At 48.7% G+C, this 18,456-nt stretch overlaps 1 protein-coding gene across 5 annotated transcripts in view; it reads left to right on the forward strand.

The window, feature by feature from the left end:
- MYH11 (myosin heavy chain 11) overlaps positions 1–18,456 on the forward strand; it is a 111,158-nt gene that overhangs the window by 40,148 nt on the left and 52,554 nt on the right. For 3 of the 5 annotated variants that reach the window (XM_032328679.1, XM_032328675.1, XM_032328677.1), the window contains exons 4-6: positions 5,790–5,817; positions 15,711–15,813; positions 17,349–17,369. In XM_032328679.1, the coding sequence (XP_032184570.1) occupies positions 5,790–5,817; positions 15,711–15,813; positions 17,349–17,369 (152 nt within the window). The remainder of the gene's footprint in view (positions 1–5,789; positions 5,818–15,710; positions 15,814–17,348; positions 17,370–18,456) is intronic. The other 2 variants (XM_032328676.1, XM_032328678.1) reach the window with 1 other exon arrangement.

An 18,456-nucleotide genomic window follows, 5' to 3' on the forward strand; every position in this document is an offset into this window, starting at 1 on the left:
ATAAGAACAGTGGTCATGGATTTAGATAGCTATCCGAAGTCCAAGATCATCTCATCTGGAGATCCTTAATTACACCTGTAACCTCCTGATTCTAAATAAGGTCACCTTCTGAGCTTCAGAACAGACATATCGTCTGGAGGGGTGGTGGTGCTGTGACCTTGGACAGGTCACCTTCTGTACTCTGTTTTCCTCATCTGTAAAATGGGGGTGATGCTAGTGCCCACCTCCAGGGCTGCCATGGGAATTAAATGGGTCATGCTGCACCAAAGGAGCTCAGCGCAGACGCAGTGAGTTGCAGTGAGCACTCCGGAAGGGGGAGCCACTGAAGGCATTGTAGGTGGTGGCTGTTTCTTTCCCCCTGGGTCCCAAACTTTGGGGTTACAGTGGTTTCCCTAAGAGCAGTAAAGAATATTTTTCCAGGGGCGCCTGGGTGGCTCAGTGGGTTAAAGCCTCTGCCTTTGGCTCAGGTCATGATCCCAGGGTCCTGGGATCGAGCCCCGCGTCGGGCTCTCTGCTCAGCAGGGAGCCTGCTTCCTCCTCTCTCTGCCTGCCTCTCTGCCTACTTGTGATCTCTGTCTGTCAAATAAATAAATAAAATCTTTTTTTTAAAAAAGAGTATTTTTCTATTCACCACTTTTTTGCTGAGATAAAGGAATGGTTAGAAGAATCCCAAGCTGACTTCCGGCTCAGTGCAGAGCCCGATTGGGGGCTCAATCTCAGGACCCAGAGATCAGGATCTGAGTTGAAATCAAGAGTCAGATTCTTAACCAACTAAGCCACCCAGATGCCCCTATATCCTTTTTAAGACACAAAAGGCATATTGCTGTCTTTCCTAGCTATTTATTTTTTAGCTTAACGTATCTTAGAGTTCTGCATCAGTGGGTAAATATCTGCTTGGTCCTTTTTACTGGCTGCCTAATGTGCCCTTACATGGCCACACCAGTGTTTAACTATTAGAAGTTGTTTGATTAGCTTGTCTTCAGTGGATGGACCAGTCAAATGGTTTGCATCCAGTCTTCCACTACTGCTGATGTTGTTACAGTAGACCGACTTAGGCGTCTGTCATTAGTCACATGTGTGGGTATTCCTGATGTGGATGTTTCTGGAAGGGTGTGGAGCAGCCAGGAATCAGAGCAGAAGACGGCGGTATAGGTACGAGTCAGTGCAGTTGGACTGGAAGATGAGACTCCGTGGGGATGGAGTTCTGATGCAGAGGGAAAGCGCTCCATCTTTCTGTCTTGTTCCTGGGGTCCTTCTCCCTGCAAGGGCCTCCCCTTGGCCCTCAGCTCAGGAGTCAGACTTGCCTGAATGGAGCATCTCCACACTCCCTGAACATGGTGCCCGCAGGCAGCTGAGGCTTGTACTGCCACCTCAAGGTGGAAAAACTTAGAGCAAGAAAGTAATTAAGTAGTGTTTTGGAATTAAGTAGTGTTTTGGTATCTCTTCCTTTTGTTTTGAGGTTGTGGCTCAAATGAGTCACCAGAATGCCCATCTGTAATCTGAGAGAAGAAAAGGAGAACTAATTCGAGGTGGAACAGGGTTCATGGAACTTTCCCAGTCATTCATGTTGCCTTGTGGTGGGCCTAGATCTTCCCTATGTGATAGAATTCCACCCTCTAGATATGGTCATTACTGTCTGCTCTATTCCCCAGTGACACACAGGAATGACCTTCTCCAGTCCCATCCATCCATCCATCCACCCTCCCACCCAACTGTCTGTCCATCCATCCACCCACCCACCCAAGTGTCCATCCGTCCATCCATTCATGCATGCATCCATCCATCCATCTTTCCATCCAGCCAGCCAACCATTCATCTTTCCATCCATCTATCCACCCACCCACCCAACTGTCCGTCCATCCATCCATCCATCCATCCATCTTCCCATCATCCAGCCAGCCATTCGTCTTCCCATCCACCCACCCACCCACCCACCCAACTGTCCGTCCGTCCATCCATCCATCCACCTTCCCTTCCATCCAGTCAACCATTCATCTTACCATCCATCCATCCATCCATCCATCCATCCATCCATCCAACAATATAATTGAGCACCAACTATGTGCAAGGTGCTGGAGATACAATGTTAAACAAAACGTATAAGCTTCTACTTCCCCAGTAAAGCTTGCTTTCTAGTATAGGGAGATAGACGATGTGGGCTCAAAGTGATATTTCTTAGACTGGGGGAGACAGGCGTGCTGGGACAGATGTGTGGATTTGAGATGTGCTTCTTAGGAAGTGGATCCTTCTTCTATCCTAGAGGCCACTCCATACTGTGGTTCCTTCTTCCCACCTCGACCTTAGCACAGCTTCTTCGTGGCCTGGGAATAGGCCTCATGCCTTCTCTTGGCTTGGTCATGCTGGTCTCCCCAAGCTGCCTTGTCCCCCAATGTCTTTTCTAATCTCCTGCAGCTATGGCCCCTCAGGACCCATGTCACATTTCCTATGTGCTCTCATACCCGGGAAAGCAGGAAGAGCCCTCCCTCTGACCCACGGTGTTTCAGAACGCTGATTGGTCACCGAAGTGGCCATGTGACTTTGGGCTACCTAACTTCTGTTTCCTCAACCCCAAAAGGGGAAGGGGTCAAGATCAAAGGTTGCACATGGAAGTGTGTCTGGCCCAATTTGGGTTCAAATCCTGCCTCATCCACTGTTGCATAACTATGGGCAAGTTAAAAAATGTCAGTGTGTCTCAGTTTCTTCATCTGTACAATGGGGATAAAAAGGCCTATTTCATAGGATATGTGAGGTCAAATGTGTGTTAATGCAGGTCAATGCTTAGAACAATGCATGGCACCGAGAAGGTGCTAAGTATTACGTACTATTATGTGGTACTTTTAGGGCCGGCATCATGCCCAATATTTGGTAGATACCCTTAAAGTATTTGTTGAATGAATGAATAAACAATTCAGTTTTTCATATGTATATCAAGTGTTCCCATCAAGAAGCCGACTTCAAAAAAAAAAAAAAGCCCACTTCTTTTTTTTTTTTAAGAGTTTATTTATTTATTTGATAGAGATCACAAGTAGGCATAGAGACAGGCAGAGAGAGAGAGAGAGAGAGAGGGAAGCAGGCTCCCTGCTGAGCAGAGAGCTGGATGTGGGGCTGGATCCCAGGACCCTGAGATCATGACCCGAGCCGAAGGCAGGGGCTTAACCCACCAAGCCACGCAGGCACCCCAAAAGCCCACTTCTTCTAGGGTTAAGGGTGGTTTTTTTTCAGAGCTCACCAACTAAACTTTCTATATCAGGAGCTCAGGGCTTGGGAGCTGGGGTCCGGAAACGGAAGGAAGCAAGGTCCAGAACTGGTTGCTTCTGCGCAAGGATTCCATAGTCCTGTGGGGCACAGACACCAGCAAATAGAAAGAAGCAAACCCGGGACAGAGCATTTGGGAAGCGCAGGTGCTATGGGACCAGGGGTGTGGAATATCGCCCCGTCTTGCAGACAGGCAGGAACCATGGAGTGGTCCTGAATTTCCATCTGGGAGGGACTTGGAGGCAACAGAGGGATTACGGAGGAGACTGGAGGCTCTTCTCAGGGCTTACTCACTCCAGCAAGGTTGACAATTTGTGATAGCTTGGCAGTGTTGAAGGAGATTTACAGCCAAGCCATGCCGTGGTTCCATCGCTGTAGGGAAGGCTTCTTGGAGGAGGTGTCATCCTTTTTTTTTTTTTTTAAGATATTATTTATTTATTTGAAAGAGAGAGCATGAGCAAGAGTGCAGGCAGAGGGAGATGGAGGCGTAGATTCCCCGCTGAGCAGGAAGCCTGATGCAGGGCTCAATCCCAGGACCCTGGGCTCATGACCTGAGCTGAAGGCAGATGCTTAACCGACTGAGCCACCCAGGCATCCCAAGGAGGTGTCATCTTTGAGGCCGAGGGACCAGGAAGGGGCCAGAAAACAAGGGAATAGCCTGAACAAGCAGGAGTATGCTTGGGGCGGGGGGGTGAGGGTTTCCGTTGGGGCATCAGAGTGAAGGACCCAGGGGTGTCAAGGCTGGGGAGTCTCCGGAGGCCTTGAGTGCCATGCTCAGGCCTGTGGGCTTTATCTAAGAGCACTTTCTTTTTAAAAACAACTTTATTGGGCACCTGGGTGGTGCAGTTCCTTGAATGTCTGACTCTTGGTCTCTACTCAGGTCGTGATCTTGGGGTCCTGAGACCTAACCCTGTGTCGGGCTCGGCATTCAGTGTGGAGTCTGCTTGAGAGTCTCTCTCCCTCTCTCTCTGCTCTGATTTCTCGGTTACGGTTAATTTGCCAGCAGTCGAATTTGTCGGTAACTCTCCCCAGATCCCTCATAGGGCAGGAAATGAGTTCCAGACCCTGGCTCCACCCTCGGAGGCCACTTTAAGAGTAGAAGGTCAGGGCGCCTGGGTGGCTCAGTCATTAAGCGTCTGCCTTCGGCTCAGGTCATGAGGGTCCTGGGATCGTGCCCCGCATGGGGCTCCCTGCTCAGTGGGAAGCCTGCTTCTCCCTCTCCCACTCCCCCTGCTTATTTCCCTCTCTCACTGTGTCTCTCCCTGTCAAATAAATAAATAAAATCTTAAAAAAAAAAAACAAACCAAACTTGGTCAGTTAAGCCTCTGCCTTTGGCTCTGGTCATGATCCCAGGGTCCTGGGATCAAGCCTCACATCCGGCTCCTTGCTCAGCAGGTGCCTGCTTCTGCCTCTCTTTCTGCCTGATGCTTCCCCTACTTGTGCTTGCTTGTTCTTTCTCTCAAGCAAATAAAATCTTTAAAAGGGGTGGGGCACCTGGGTGGCTCAGTGGGTTAAGCCTCTGCCTTCAGCTCAGGTCATGATCCCAGGGTCCTGGGATTGAGCCCCACATGGGGCTCTCTGCTCAGCAGGGAGCCTGTTTCCTCCTCTCTCTCTGCCTGCCTCTCTGCCTACTTGTGATCTCTGTCTGTCAAATAAATAAATAAATAATCTTTAAAAAATCATTAAAAAAAAAAAAGAGTGAAGGCGATCAGTAATGTCTGCTTAATCACCTTTCATCTCACGATGCCCTGTGTTCCCCACCAGGGTCCTCTGGTGGTCAGCAACATGACCCAGCACTTGATCTAGGAAAGGAATGTATGGAGGATGGTCAGGGGGCTCCTGGACGGGGTGGGAAAGCTAGAAAGCCAGCCTCAGAAGTGGCAGGGAGGGGCTTCTTGGGATCTGGGGGCAGGAAGTACGGCCCCTTGGGGCTCTGTCAGTCTTTTGTGCTTCCCCGCCCTCTGGGCTGGGGGACCCAGTGGGGACCAAGACTGTATATGATGGCAGGGGTGAGGTGGGGAGCATGTGTGCTAGAGGAACATGGGGTGCTGTTCTTCCCAGGACAGGATACGCTGCATTTTCAAACCCAAACTGTCAATTACTCTATATTCCAGATGCAGAAACTGAGGCACGGAGGGGTTAAGACTGTTTGCCCGAGGCCACAGAGCTAAGAAGTGGCTGAGTGGGATCCCAGTATGCTCTGTCTGGCAGAGTGGGCTCCCGGGACACCCCCCACCCCACAAGAGCTGGAGGGGCTGGAAAGCCCACTGCCTTTTGAACTCATCAGGCTCCAGCATCTTTCCGGGATTGCTTTCAGGACTTGGGGGTAGGGAAGAGCGCTGAAAGGAACCGTACTGTCCTCTTGGCTCTGCTCGTGTCCCCTGCACCCTGGGCAATGAGCCCAGCAGGCCCCTCGCCTCTTTGATGGGGCCAGTGTGCAGGAGTTTGGGGGGCAGAGCGCGGGGAGGAGCCGTCTCCAGACCCTCAGCTCAGAGCTAATTCTAATTCATGGCTTTTTTTCTTTCTGTTCTCAGATCGAGAGGACCAGTCCATTCTGTGCACGTAAGTGGAACGCCTTTTTGGTTTGTTAATACGGTCGAGATCCAGCCTGCTAAAAAGAAAAGTCCATGAGGGCAGAGCTCTTTGCTGACCTTCCCAGGGGCCTCACTCATATGTGGCACAGAGTAGAGATGCACTTGACATTTGCTGAATGGAAGTCCTTACAGGGAGGCAGGCACAACCAAACCATCAATAGATACTTGGTGCCGTCTTGTTCTACACCATCCCCCTTTCTGAAATGAGCATTTAGTGAGCACTTACTGTATGCTAAGCCCTGAGTTATTTACAGACAATTCCACTGGGCGCCTCCCCTATGGCCTGGCCAGAGTTCCCTCCCAAGCAGGCCTCCTACTTTGATGCCACCTCCCTTATCCCTTCTGCTGTTTTTGAAGAAGGCACACTTCTTGGTAAAAGCCTACAGGATTTTGATAACGCAGTGCGGTATCAAGGGGACACAGATAATCTCAAGAAGGCAGCCCTCGTGGTTAGGAGGTGGGGCCTTGGAGACACAGGGCTAGGTCTGCTTTCCTACTTCACCGCATGCCGGCAGTTCTTTCTTGGGCAAGATGGGTATGTCTGCAAACCTCAGTCTCCTCATCTGTAGAATAGGGCCATCAATTGCCGCCACACCCTGGGCTGGTTGGGAAGATTGAAGGGGCCATGTCAGGGGAGAACTTAGTATGGTTCCCGGCCCGTAGCAGGTGTCACATCCTTGTTGGCTGGTTGTCTGATGCAGTGGTGGCGCTCTGCGGGGGTTTTGCTGAGCCTTGCTTGCTGGAGGCACTGTGGGGTTCCAGAGCAAAGCCCAGGCTGAGGAATCAGAATCCTGGCTGCTGTGAAGCTCTCTGCTTTCACAGATCCAAGAATCCCTGAGATAGATCTCTGTGATTTTAGGCCAGGAGTCAGCAAACTGTCACCCTAGGGCCAGATTTGGCCCTCTGTTCTTACAAATAAAGTTTTATTGGAACACAGCCACACCCACTCGTGTCAGTTTGGCTTGTGGCTGCATCTGTGCTGTTGAGTTGAGTATGCACAGCAGATCATCTGTGCGCCTCAAGGGCTCAAATAGTCACTCTCTGGCTCTTTGTAGAAAAAGTTTGCTGACTTGCGGCTTCAGGCAAACCAATGAACTTCTCTCTACTTCCTTTTGCTCTTTTTTTCCATTCTACCCTAAAGACAAAATAAACAGTTTTTAATTTACATTAAATTGAAATGCAAAATGCATTTCGCAAACACATATATTTTATATTTAATTTTTTTGTAACTGTAAGAATAAAGCAGATAAATACCCAAAAGTGAACAATGGGAAAACTTCACCCACAGTCCACTGCCAAGTTTGGCCCCAGTAAACCTTGGTGTGGCCCCTTGTTGCTGATGTTGCCTTGTTGTTGTATTTCTAGGCAGTTTTAAACATGAGCGTGAACTCAATCGTGCACATACATGTTTTTCTCTTGTTTTTTTTCCTGCTTGACTTTCCACTGATGTCCCATTTCCGTGTTATTTACAAATATCCCTTCTGATGACTACGGACCCTCTGTAGAGTTAGTGAAACCCTTGATCAGACTCCAAGTGTGAAGTTCTTAGGTTACAGAAGGAGACAGAGAGAGAGGGAACACAAACAGAGGGAGTGAGAGAGGGAGAAGCAGGCTTCCCGCTGAGCAGAGAGCCCAATTTGGGGCTTGATCCCAGGATCAAGGCAGACGTCCCAGGCAGACGGTTAACGACTGAGCCACGCAGGTGCCCCCTCTTAGGTCATTTTAAATTTTATCCTCAGGGTGACTGGGTGGCTCAGTGGGTGAAGCATCTGCCTTCAGCTCAGGTCATGATCCTGTGGTCCTGGGATCAAGGGGTCCTGGGATCAAGCCGCATCGGGCTCCCTGCTCAGCAGGGAGTCTGCTTCTCCCTCTCTGCTGCTCACCCCAGGGGTATTCTCTCTCTCTCTCTCTCTCAAATAAATAAATAAAATCTTTAAGAAATAAATAAATGCATATTATTCCCAAACAGATATATGATGATGTCCTTCTTTGTGGGCAGAACTTCCTCTGTGACTTCTCAGCCTCTGTCTTTGAGGATGGAAGTAGGATCCCAGAAGCAAAAGTTGCCTCTGGTCTAAGGCTCCTGATTCTGGAGTTTGGATTGAAAAAGAACTCACGAAAAAAGAAAAAGAAAGAAAAAGAACTCACGTTTCCCTGACCTTATTTGCCTGGCACTGTGGTTAGGATTTTGGCTGTGTGTGCACATTATTGTTAAATTACTGTTATTATTTAAGTGGAATCACTTAAAAAAATAGAATATTTTTGAAATGATTTTAGATTTACAAAAAGATTGCCAAGATAGTGTCGAGAGTTCCATATCCCACCTGCCAGGTCTCCGTTTCTCCTATAGTAACATGTGACATCGCCACATGTGTCCCACTAAGACAAGAACCAGTGTGTTTACTAATGTCCTTCTGTTTCGTGATCCTATCCAGAATGGCATCTTGTTGTCATGTCTCCCTAGACTCCCCTGGGCTATGACAGTTTCTCAGACTTTCCTTGTTTTTCATGACCTTAATGGTTGCTTTTTTTTTTTAAAGATTGTATTTATCTATTTGAGAGAGAAAGATGGAACATGAGTGGGGGAGGGGCAGCAGGAAAAGGAGAAGCAGGCTTCCCGCTGATTAGGGAGCCCCGCATGGGGCTCTATCCCGAACCTTGGGATCATGACCTGAGCCAAATGTAGATGTTTAACCGACTGAGCCCCTCTGGCACCCCATGATAGTTTTGAGGGCTGAGCAGGGATTTAGCCGAACACCCCTCAATCTGGGTGTGTCTGATGTTTTTCTGGGACATTAGACTGGGGTTACAGGTTTTGGGGAGAATGGCGTCGAGGTGAGGTGTCTTCTTCATCCCACCATTTCAGGAGGAAGATCCAACCCACATGACTCTAATGTGACCTGTCCTAAGTGATGTTAAGCTTCATCACCTGGTTCACGTTGGATCTGCTGGGTTTAGTCATCATGTCCGTGTCAATGGTGGCTTCCCCGGGCAGGTTATTTGGGGGACCATGACCGCTTAAAACCAGCTCAGGTAGCCCTGGGGTGCGGGTCCTTCTAGACTTTCTGTCCCCAGATGTGTCTGAACATCAGTTGCTGAATGACTGGCCTGGAAGCCTTATGGCCTGGCCTCACCGGTGGGGCAGGAGGTACTCCTGACTCAGTGGCCAGATTCCTGACCCCGGGGTGCAGGCCTTTTGGCAGAAACACATCTGGGTTACCTGGTGCATACAGAGGTTGAAGAAAAGGCCCTTGGTCTCAGCTCACGGGGAGCCTGAACTGGGCTGGAACTGCGCCCACCCCGGCACAGGGGTCCTCAGGCTGTTTGCGGACTCTGCTGACTGACAAAGTAAAGCAGTGGGGAGCTCTGGGGTCCCTTTGGCCCCTAAGTGACGCTGTGACAACACTCAGCTGGTCCAAGCGAGCCATCATGGGGCCATGTTGGCTCCAGAAATAGGCCAGATTTTCATGTCAGGGGCAGCCAAGGAGCTAGACGGATAAGTAAGGAGTCTGGGACCCAGCTCTGCCGTATTTCCACAGAAAGCCACCCACCCTGTCTGAGCCTCAGTTTCCTTGCCTGTAGAATGGACAGCTGCACCCGCCTCACAGGGCGGTTGTGAGGAATATATGAGTTAGTGACGGAAAACACCGAGCACGGCATCTGATGATGTCATTTAGCACTCAGCGAACATAACTGCTGTTTGTTCGATGTTTTTGGAAATGTGGCTTCACTGTCAGCCATGCTAAGCGGAAGCAAGGAGAAACGTGGCGGGGGGCGGACAGGCAGTGAATAGTAGCGAGTCATAATCCTGATAAGCTGTGTCCATGATTTTCTTATCTTAATGCATCTTTTAGGCCTGGCGGGTAGATCTACAGCTAGCTTCTTACAGACATTATTGTCTCCCCAGACCAGGATTTATAGATGCTAATGCCTCGGAGAGGCTGGCGGTAACAGAAAGGGGTGGATGAGGTCAGGGGTGACGTTAGGGAGTGGTGGGGACTGTGGCAAACTGGAAAGCTCACACGCATTCAAGGGGCAGCTGTGATCCTGCTCCAGACGACGTATGCTGTGAGAGAATGCTGACGTGCTGTTCCCAGAGCTGGTTGGGATTTTCTTCCTCTCTAGGAGGATCCAGAACTCTGGGTTTTAGAAAACACAGTGGTTGTGTTTTGCACATGCTGGTCTGCCCTTGGTTTTTCCACTCCACAGTGGATCTTGGAGTACGTTCTGTCTGATCACACATAAACCAGTCTCCCTCCTTGAGGCTGCCCAGAAATGCTGTGTCATGTTTAACCATCCTTTAGCGATGGTAGCTGTGATTGTTTCCAGACTTTAAAAAATATGCATAAATGAACATAAAGACACACACACACACACACACACAATCGATCCTTATTATTTCTTGAGTCCATTTTTTTTTAAAGATTTTATTTATTTGATAGAGATCACAAGTAGGCAGAGAGGCAGGCAGAGAGAGGAGGCAGGCTCCCCACTGAGCAGAGAGCCCGATGTAGGGCTCTCTCGAGACCCCGAGATCATGACCCGAGCCGAAGGCAGAGGCTTTAACCCACTGAGCCACCCAGGCACCCCTCTTGAGTCCATATTTGCAAATTCACCTACTTGCTAAAACCAGGACACACAGAGCCAGGAAACGTTTGAATGGCCCAATGACATACACGTTTCCAGCGGAAGAAACCCCACCTTTGTGTTAACTCCCTGACTGTGTCCTTTCGGTGCTAGATTTAGTTCCACACTGTGTGTTTGTGGCTTTTGTTAGTGATTTCATGTTAATAATGTACCTACATTATAGGCTACGCCTGCATTTCGCAGGGCTCCTCTCCTCCTCTGGGCTACCCAACAACAGCCACCCCATGTCCCCAGTCCCCCATCATGCCGCCCTGATGGAGCAATCGCAGACCCTCGGATGACCTTGATTACTTACTTGTTTCCTTGGCTAGTGTCTCCCTCCCTCTCCTGGAATGTAAGCTCAGTGAGGGTGGGACAATGTCCTCGTTCCCCAGCACACTGCCCCTGTACATGGCCAGTGCCCAGTGAGAGGGGTTGGCTATAGCCATTCAACTGTCGCTTGCCAGTGTGTCCAGTCCCCCCGAACCATCAACAGCTTAGCTCTCCTTCTTAAATTTCTTTTGGGCCATTGTCAAAATCAGCCCAAGTGACTCGAGCATTAACCTGTTGATAGCAGGGTATGAGCTTTTAAAAATAATCAGTGGTTGGGGTGCCTGGGTGGCTCGGTGGGTTAAAGCCTCTGCCTTCGGCTCAGGTCATGGTCCCAGGGTCCTGGGATCGAGCCCCATATTGGGCTCTTTGCTCTGCAGGGAGCCTGCTGCCTCCTCTCTCTCTCTGCCTGCCTCTCTGCCTACTTGTGATCTCTGTCTGTCAAATAAATAAATTAAAAAAAAAAATCAGTGGTCAAGGTAAGCCCAGGTGGGACTCACAAATTTGCGACAGATGTTAATGCAGTCAGTAACTGGAAAGTGAGTGAATGTAATGTTTGGAGCGGAGTCCTGTGGTCTTGCATGTAGTTCGTGCTGTGTGAACAAGTCGGGAACCCAGGTGAGGGAGACATGGAGAGGTCCTGGATTGAGAGGAAGTGCTACGTTCAAGGAGTAACCCATATGTGACAACGGGCTAGATTAGAGAGAAGGGGGTGGTGGGCCAGGAGGTCAGAGGAAGGTAGGGGGTCTTCTGGGCCCTGGGAAGGATTTTGAACTTTAGTCTAAAATGTATAGGAAAGCGTTGGGAGACCACAGCCAGTGGGCCAAATGCGGCCCCTCACTGTTTTTTGTAAATAAAGTTTTATTGGCACACAGCTGTGGTTGGTTGTTTTCCTGCTACAATGGCAGAGCTGAGTAGTTGGGACAGAGAATGCATGACCCACAAAGCCTAAAGTGTTCAGTAATTGGCTCCTTACAGGAATGGTTTGCAGACTCCTGGCTTGCATAGTGGAAAAATAGGGTGGGATTTATAGTTTTTTATTGTTGCTGTTAATTTTTTTATGGTGTTATGTTAGTCACCATATAATACATCATTAGTTTTTGATGTACTGTTCCAAGAGTATTTATGTTTAATAATAGTGTGAATGTTGAAGATAATGATATAAACAGACTATAAGTATTATATAAGCATTAATTTAGAAGTATTAATGTAAGTATTAGGGAAGAAATGGTTATAAGTAATAGTAGCTCATCTTTTTGTATATCTGACTTTGTTCTAAACATTTTTATGCATATCTACTTATTTAATCCTTGTAACTATCATATAAGTGCTTTAATTATACCATTTTATAGATAAAGAAACCAAGGCATGGGAGTAGTTGAATGACCTACCCAAGGTCACACAGGTAACTGGTTGAGCAGGGATTTGAACTAAGATGGTCTTGCCTTGGGACTGATTGAGTTTTCTGTGGGCTGATGCTGTCAGGGAAGGAGAGATTGCTCCTACCTAGAGGCAGCATTCAGAACAGAGGCAATGCTTACCTGGGCTTTGCAGGGTGTGTAGGAGTTGGACTACAGATTTGCTAGAGGACCTCACTGGCTGCGGGGGTAGGGGTCCCATGAGGACCAGGGACTGAACAGCTCTGAGACTCAAAGCTAAATTGGCTTCGCTGCCAAGGGCAGACCACAAGCTGAAATGGTTTCGTAAATGGTGTTCAACCCCGGGACCCAAGACCAGCCACGTGATGTAAAAAATTATGCAAAATGAAAATGCAGAGCCCTTTACTCAAAAAGTGTTAAGAATTTCAAGATGGCAACAACAGAGTGCAAAGTCAAGCACAGGGCCCTCCCATGTAGCTGGCATAGCTGGGGTTAAAGGGCCCTTGCTTTTGGGGCAGGACTTGGCAGTGGGGGGATTACAAGGCCAGGAGACCTTATATGGTCACGAGGAGAGAACTGGGCACCAAGTTCCCTACGAAATAGGACAGAGGTTTTGAGTACGTTGATCAGGAAGGCATCTTTACCCCTAGAGTTCAGGGGCCAGAAAAGTAAAGATATTAATGTTTCTAAAGCAGCCCCGAGCACATCAATCTTCAGACACTCGTGGGCCTGGAGCTCTGGAGTTTTCTTTGGCACAGCCTCCCAGGACAATTTATTTTTATCAGTAAAACTTGGAAACTGTTGAGCCAAGCAGCCCACATGGGGAGAAGCAGATTCCCAGAGTGTATGTCCCACTTCCCCTCCCTCATAAGGTCAAAGGTCAGGGCCACAGTCATGGTCATGCCAGTATCTTTGCTGTAAAACAGAAGAGGTAGGAGAGGCTGAAAACAAAGGTGGAAAATGAGATTACTGTGGGAAAGGAGACGTTCTGGGGATCTAGACGCTGTGTGTACTTAGACCTGAATAGGCTCAGCATCACCTATAAAGGTGGCTTCCTGTACTCAGATTTTCTCTCCTTCCTCTTGCTCTGGTCAGAACCTGCCCTTCAGTCTGGGGGTGACATCTGGCAAGCATTCTGTTGTTAGCCTATAATTATAATATAAGTAATATATCATATAAATAAATATAAAATATAAATATATATATAATATAAATATATATTATAAATATAAATATAAATATATATAATATAAATAAAAAGTAATATATATAATGTAAGTTATATATATAAATTATATATAATATATAATATAAATATAAGTAATTCATACTAGGGTGTAAATGACTCAATGTCTTGGTTCATTGGTTCCTCTGGCCTTAGAAAGCTAGTCCCTGGAGGGGTGGGCCTGTATCGTGGAATGACTGGGCGAAAAGTAGTAGAAAGCATCCTGACTGCATTGGAATCAGAGGCCTTTCAGTTCTGACTGTGCCCTTGCCTTACTGTGTGACCTAGGACAAGTTGCTTACCCACTCTGGGCCAGAGTTCCTCTTCTGTAATAACTGGGAAGTGGTACATCCTACCTTCAGGATTGGGGGAGGGAAGGTAAAGGAGATAATGCATGTGAAACAATTAATATGGGGCCTCTCCTTCCCCTAAAAGTCAACTCTCCTTAAAATTTAAAAAAAAAAAAAAATTTTTTTTTTTTTTTTTGTTTGGACTCTATTTCCCCCTCAAGAAATAGGAATAATTGACTCCTCAGTTCCCCATTCACAAAGTGCGTCTGAGGCTATGTGAAACAATGTGGCCACTGGGACAAAGACCATTAGGAAGAAGGAGAGGGTAGTACTAAGGCCAGCACTCCTGGAGATCAGACACTTGATGTCCGGACATCAGGACCTACAGCACTAGGTCCAGATATTCAGGACACGTGTTACTTTCTGTCTTTTTTAGCCATGAGCAAAGTTGTTAACGAGTGCCTGGCAGGGAAAATTAATGTCTTTCCTAAATAGGAAAAAGAGCAGGGACCGCACCAGTGCTATGGCACTGGTTCAGTGTGGAGAACCTTGAGCTGACCTCGTGGGAGACACGTTCTTTTCCAGACTTAAAAAAAAAATTATCTCTTGCATTTCAGAATGTTCTGTGAGCTCAGAAAATGAGAGAGTCTAGGCAAAGAAAGGAAAAACAAAAGAAGAAAATGGGAAGGGAGGCCAAGAAGGAAAGAAAGTTATTGTTGAGACCCTGTCCTTCCAATTCACCAGGAAGAGAGGGAGTCAGAATCAGTATCTAGAACCCTTGGAAGAAGAAATCCCACCACGATGATCTTTGCTGGCCCAGAGAGGCAGGTGGGTCAAGAAGGCCATTTGATTAAAAAAAAAAAAAAAAAAAAAAAAAAGTCTGCCATATTCTAGGATTGCTTTTTTTTTTTTTTTTAAACATTTTATTTATTTATTTGACAGAGATCACAAGTAGGCAGAGAGAGAGGAGGAAGCAGGCTCCCCACTGAGCAGAGAGCCCGATGTGGGGCTCAATCCCAGGACCCTGAGATTATGAGCTGAGCCGAAGGCAGAGGCTTTAACCCACTGAGCCACCCAGGCACCCCCTAGGAGTGCTCTTTTGAAAAGACTAAGAACACTAGGCTGTGCTAAACATATCAGTCATTTACACTTTAGTGTGAATTACTTCAACCAGGTTTGTCTTCTGATACTTGCCTCAGATAATTAGCTAGTCACCTTACAGTCAGCATGGGCTTCTCCAGGGGATGAAGGCACTTACATGGCTGGTAGGAAAACCCATAAGGGAAGCTTCTAACACTTTTATCTTAGAGGCTGGCACTCTAAGAGTTACCTGTTCCCTTCCTAGAAGGCTGCCCTTTGCCTGATCTTTCTGTCAACAAAGCTAATGTCTTATAAGTAGACGATTTGCCGAGAAACTATTCTGTGTGGGACTATAATGATGGATTCATGTCATGTCACATGTGTCCAAACCCACAGAACATCCAGGACCTAGCATGAACCTTAGTGTGAACTCTGGACTTCGGGTGACGATATGTTAGGGTATGTTCATCAATTATAACAAATGGACCACTGGTGGGGGGGGGGTAGGTGTTGACTGTGGGGAAGGCTATACATGTCGAGAGACAGGCGGATAGAGGAACTCAGTGTATTTTCTGCTCAACCTTGTTGTGAACCCGAAACTGGCCTAAAAAAGTAAAGTATCTTAAGCAAAAAAGAGAAGATTCCAAATAGACCTAAGTTTGGACCTTGGTAGGAAAACTCAGTTTGTCTCTTTTACTCTTTTCATCTGAATCCTTTCCTGCATCCTCTCGGGGCAGGGAGGACGAGGAGCGTACACTGAGGTGGCAGCCAGCCTAGGGTTTCAGGTCCAGCGCAGCTCTGGGCCGGCAGCATGACCTTGGGCAAGTCGCTTCCCCGCTGGGAGCCTCATTTGTCCTACCGGCAAATGGCCCGGAGCTCTAGAACGAGGGTAAGGTTATTTTCAATGTCATACTGTTCCCGTGTCTTTCAGAGGGGAGTCCGGAGCTGGGAAAACAGAAAACACTAAGAAAGTCATCCAGTACCTGGCCGTGGTGGCCTCCTCCCACAAGGGCAAGAAGGACACAAGCATCACGGTGAGTGCAGCCCCTGTTCAGTGGCCGAGCCCTAGCGCACAGGTCTCAGCTCCATGGAAAGACCCGGGTCCGTGTTTAACGGGTCCCTTGCCCAGCAACTCACAGGAGGGGTCTTTTTCCAGCTGAGTGGGTCCTTTGACTCTGGCCGATTCCTCACCTCAGCCCCGATCAGCCTCTTGAGGGGTCCTGTTTCATGACTCGGGACAAGCCCTCTCCTGCCACCGTGAGGAGATTGCTTCACATCAGGGCCTCTCAGTAGCGGTGCCGCTGTCATTCCGGACCAGATAATTCTCTGCTGTGGGGCTGCCTTAGACATTGTAGGACTTTTAGCAGCATCCTGGTCTCTCCCCAACAAGATGCTGGTAGCAGCTCCTCTGCCAAGCTGTGACAGCCCCCCCAAAAAAGTCTACAGGCATCTCCAGGTATACTCTGGGGCACCCAGATTGGAGAACCACCCTGTAAATCTTTGTAAACTGCCTAGGACTGAGACGCACCTGTCACTCCTCCACGTGCCGCTCTGACTGGGACCCCAGGGGATGGGAAGAGCAACATCCCTCAGCTATGGGCTTTGGCTCAGTGCAGTGACTGAGCATCGCCCGGATGCATCAGAGGATGGGGTCCAGCGAGGAGTCCGAGCGATGCTGTTCTATTCACCAGACTTCTAGATGGGTGGGGAACAGAGATCGCTGCTAAATAACCATACAGATAAACCCACACTGACACAATCTGAGGACAAGAAGAGCAAGTTTCTAGAATTATCCCTCCTGGGGTCCATTCTTCTCTTCTTTGTCTTCTGTCTCACCCTGCCTCATCTGTCCCTGAGGAGGAGGGGACATGCAGTGGGGCTGCTTGAAGGACTTGTCAGTGCCTTTGTCTGAAGGTTTGGGGCTGGGGAGGTGGCAGCCTGGAGGCCTGAAGACAGCTTGGAGGGGCTTGTTTTCTAGACCTGCTGGATGGTTCTAGAACTGTCACAGAGGCAGCTTGTCTGGGCTGGGCACCATCTGGAGGGAACCCTTCCAACAAATGCAGGAAATCCAACTTTTCCAAACTGTGTCTGGCACAGTGTGTAGGAACACAAAAGCCTACGGTTAAGTTTACACGGCCGTTAAACATGGCTTCTCGTTGCCTTCTCTTTCTCTATAATAGTCAACCCAAGACATAATAATACCTAATAATGACTGACCTCCCCCAAGGGCCTACGATGGGCCGAGCCCTTTTTTCTCTGCTTCTGCAAACCTGTCTCCATCAATATCTCATTGATCTTGTTCCAAAGAGCCCACCTTGGCCCCAATGACCAAAACTTTTGAAATGCCTGAGCGTCTAAGAAATTCTTAAAAGGAACGAGCTCAATGGGAAAGAATCAGAATCAGAGAAAAGTTGCCCTCCCCCCCAATTACCCTGGGGAACCCAGGCTGTCTGGGGGAGGCAGCGGTGGGGCGGGGGGGGGGATTACTATCCCGATTCTCCAGCCCCGGACGTGGCGTGTGACTGGAATGACACTGACGTTTGTTTTATACTGTATTGTTCAACTACAGCAAGGCCCAGCTCTTGCCTACGTGAGTAACTAAGAGTGTTTTCCTGGTGTGTACGGGGAGGCACGGAGTGTATTTCAATCTGCATGGTCCTTTTGCATCCACTGAGTCCTCTAGGTGATGGTAGAAGGGGCGGGGCCCCGAGTGGCCACAGCCCAAACCAACAGCTCACCAAAGTACCATCTGGTGGGGGTTCCAGCGCCAGCGTGTGGGGCGGGGGGCCCGCGTGCCTGCCGTGGGAGCCCCTTGGAATGCTCCAGGTCGTCCTCCAGCCCGGAATGGAATTCCCCAGTTCAGAATGAATCCCCTCCCCCTCGTGCCCGCAACCCTTCCCACCAACGCATCCATCACCGGGTACCTCAAACTGGACCACCCTAGAGATGTCTGTCCCACCTGGTTGAGTGTTTTAGGACCCCTCTGGCCCTGAAGCTTCCCTGGCTTGATTGACAGTCGGTTAATGGCACTGCTGTGGCATCCCTCCCTCCCTCGTCCCTGCCATCATGCCTACGTTTCTCCCCTGAGCCCTGTCCCCTGTGCACCAGTGTGTCCTCGTGCATGCGTGTGCAGTGCGTGTCTGTCTTTGCATGCCAGTTGCTCGACCCAAGGCTCCAGAAAAAGGAGACTTGGCGTTTGCGATGCACTAGCTTCGGTGGCACGGTAAGGCCCCAGCTATGCAACACCCAACGGGGTCCTGCCTGGACCTCTGCAGATGGGAACTCATCTCTAACGCAGAGCTTGAGGGGCTGGTGTATGGGTCCCCGTTCTAGAAGAGATCCTCAGAGGTCCTAGCATGTGCTGGGATCACACTCAGTTCATCTGAGTGAGATCCTGGGAGGCCGTGTCATGGATGGATGTCAGAAGGAGAATCAGGATTCTTATTTGAGATCTGCTCCTGTGTGACCCTGGCCAAGTCACTTAACATCTCTGAGCCAGTCTCATCATCCATCCAATGGATGGTTAGAACCAGATGTCCATGTTTAACACTCTCCTGAGAAGAGAAACCCATCTACTGGAATATTCTTGATCTTAGCCAAAAAGGCTGAGAAGCGATCCTGGAATTCCCATTCTGGAAAGGGAACCTTTTTGGGGAGATGTTGGGATCCCAAGTTTG

This window comes from Mustela erminea, chromosome 20 (genome assembly GCF_009829155.1).
Source record: "Mustela erminea isolate mMusErm1 chromosome 20, mMusErm1.Pri, whole genome shotgun sequence".
In the NCBI taxonomy this organism is placed as follows: domain Eukaryota; kingdom Metazoa; phylum Chordata; class Mammalia; order Carnivora; family Mustelidae; genus Mustela; species Mustela erminea.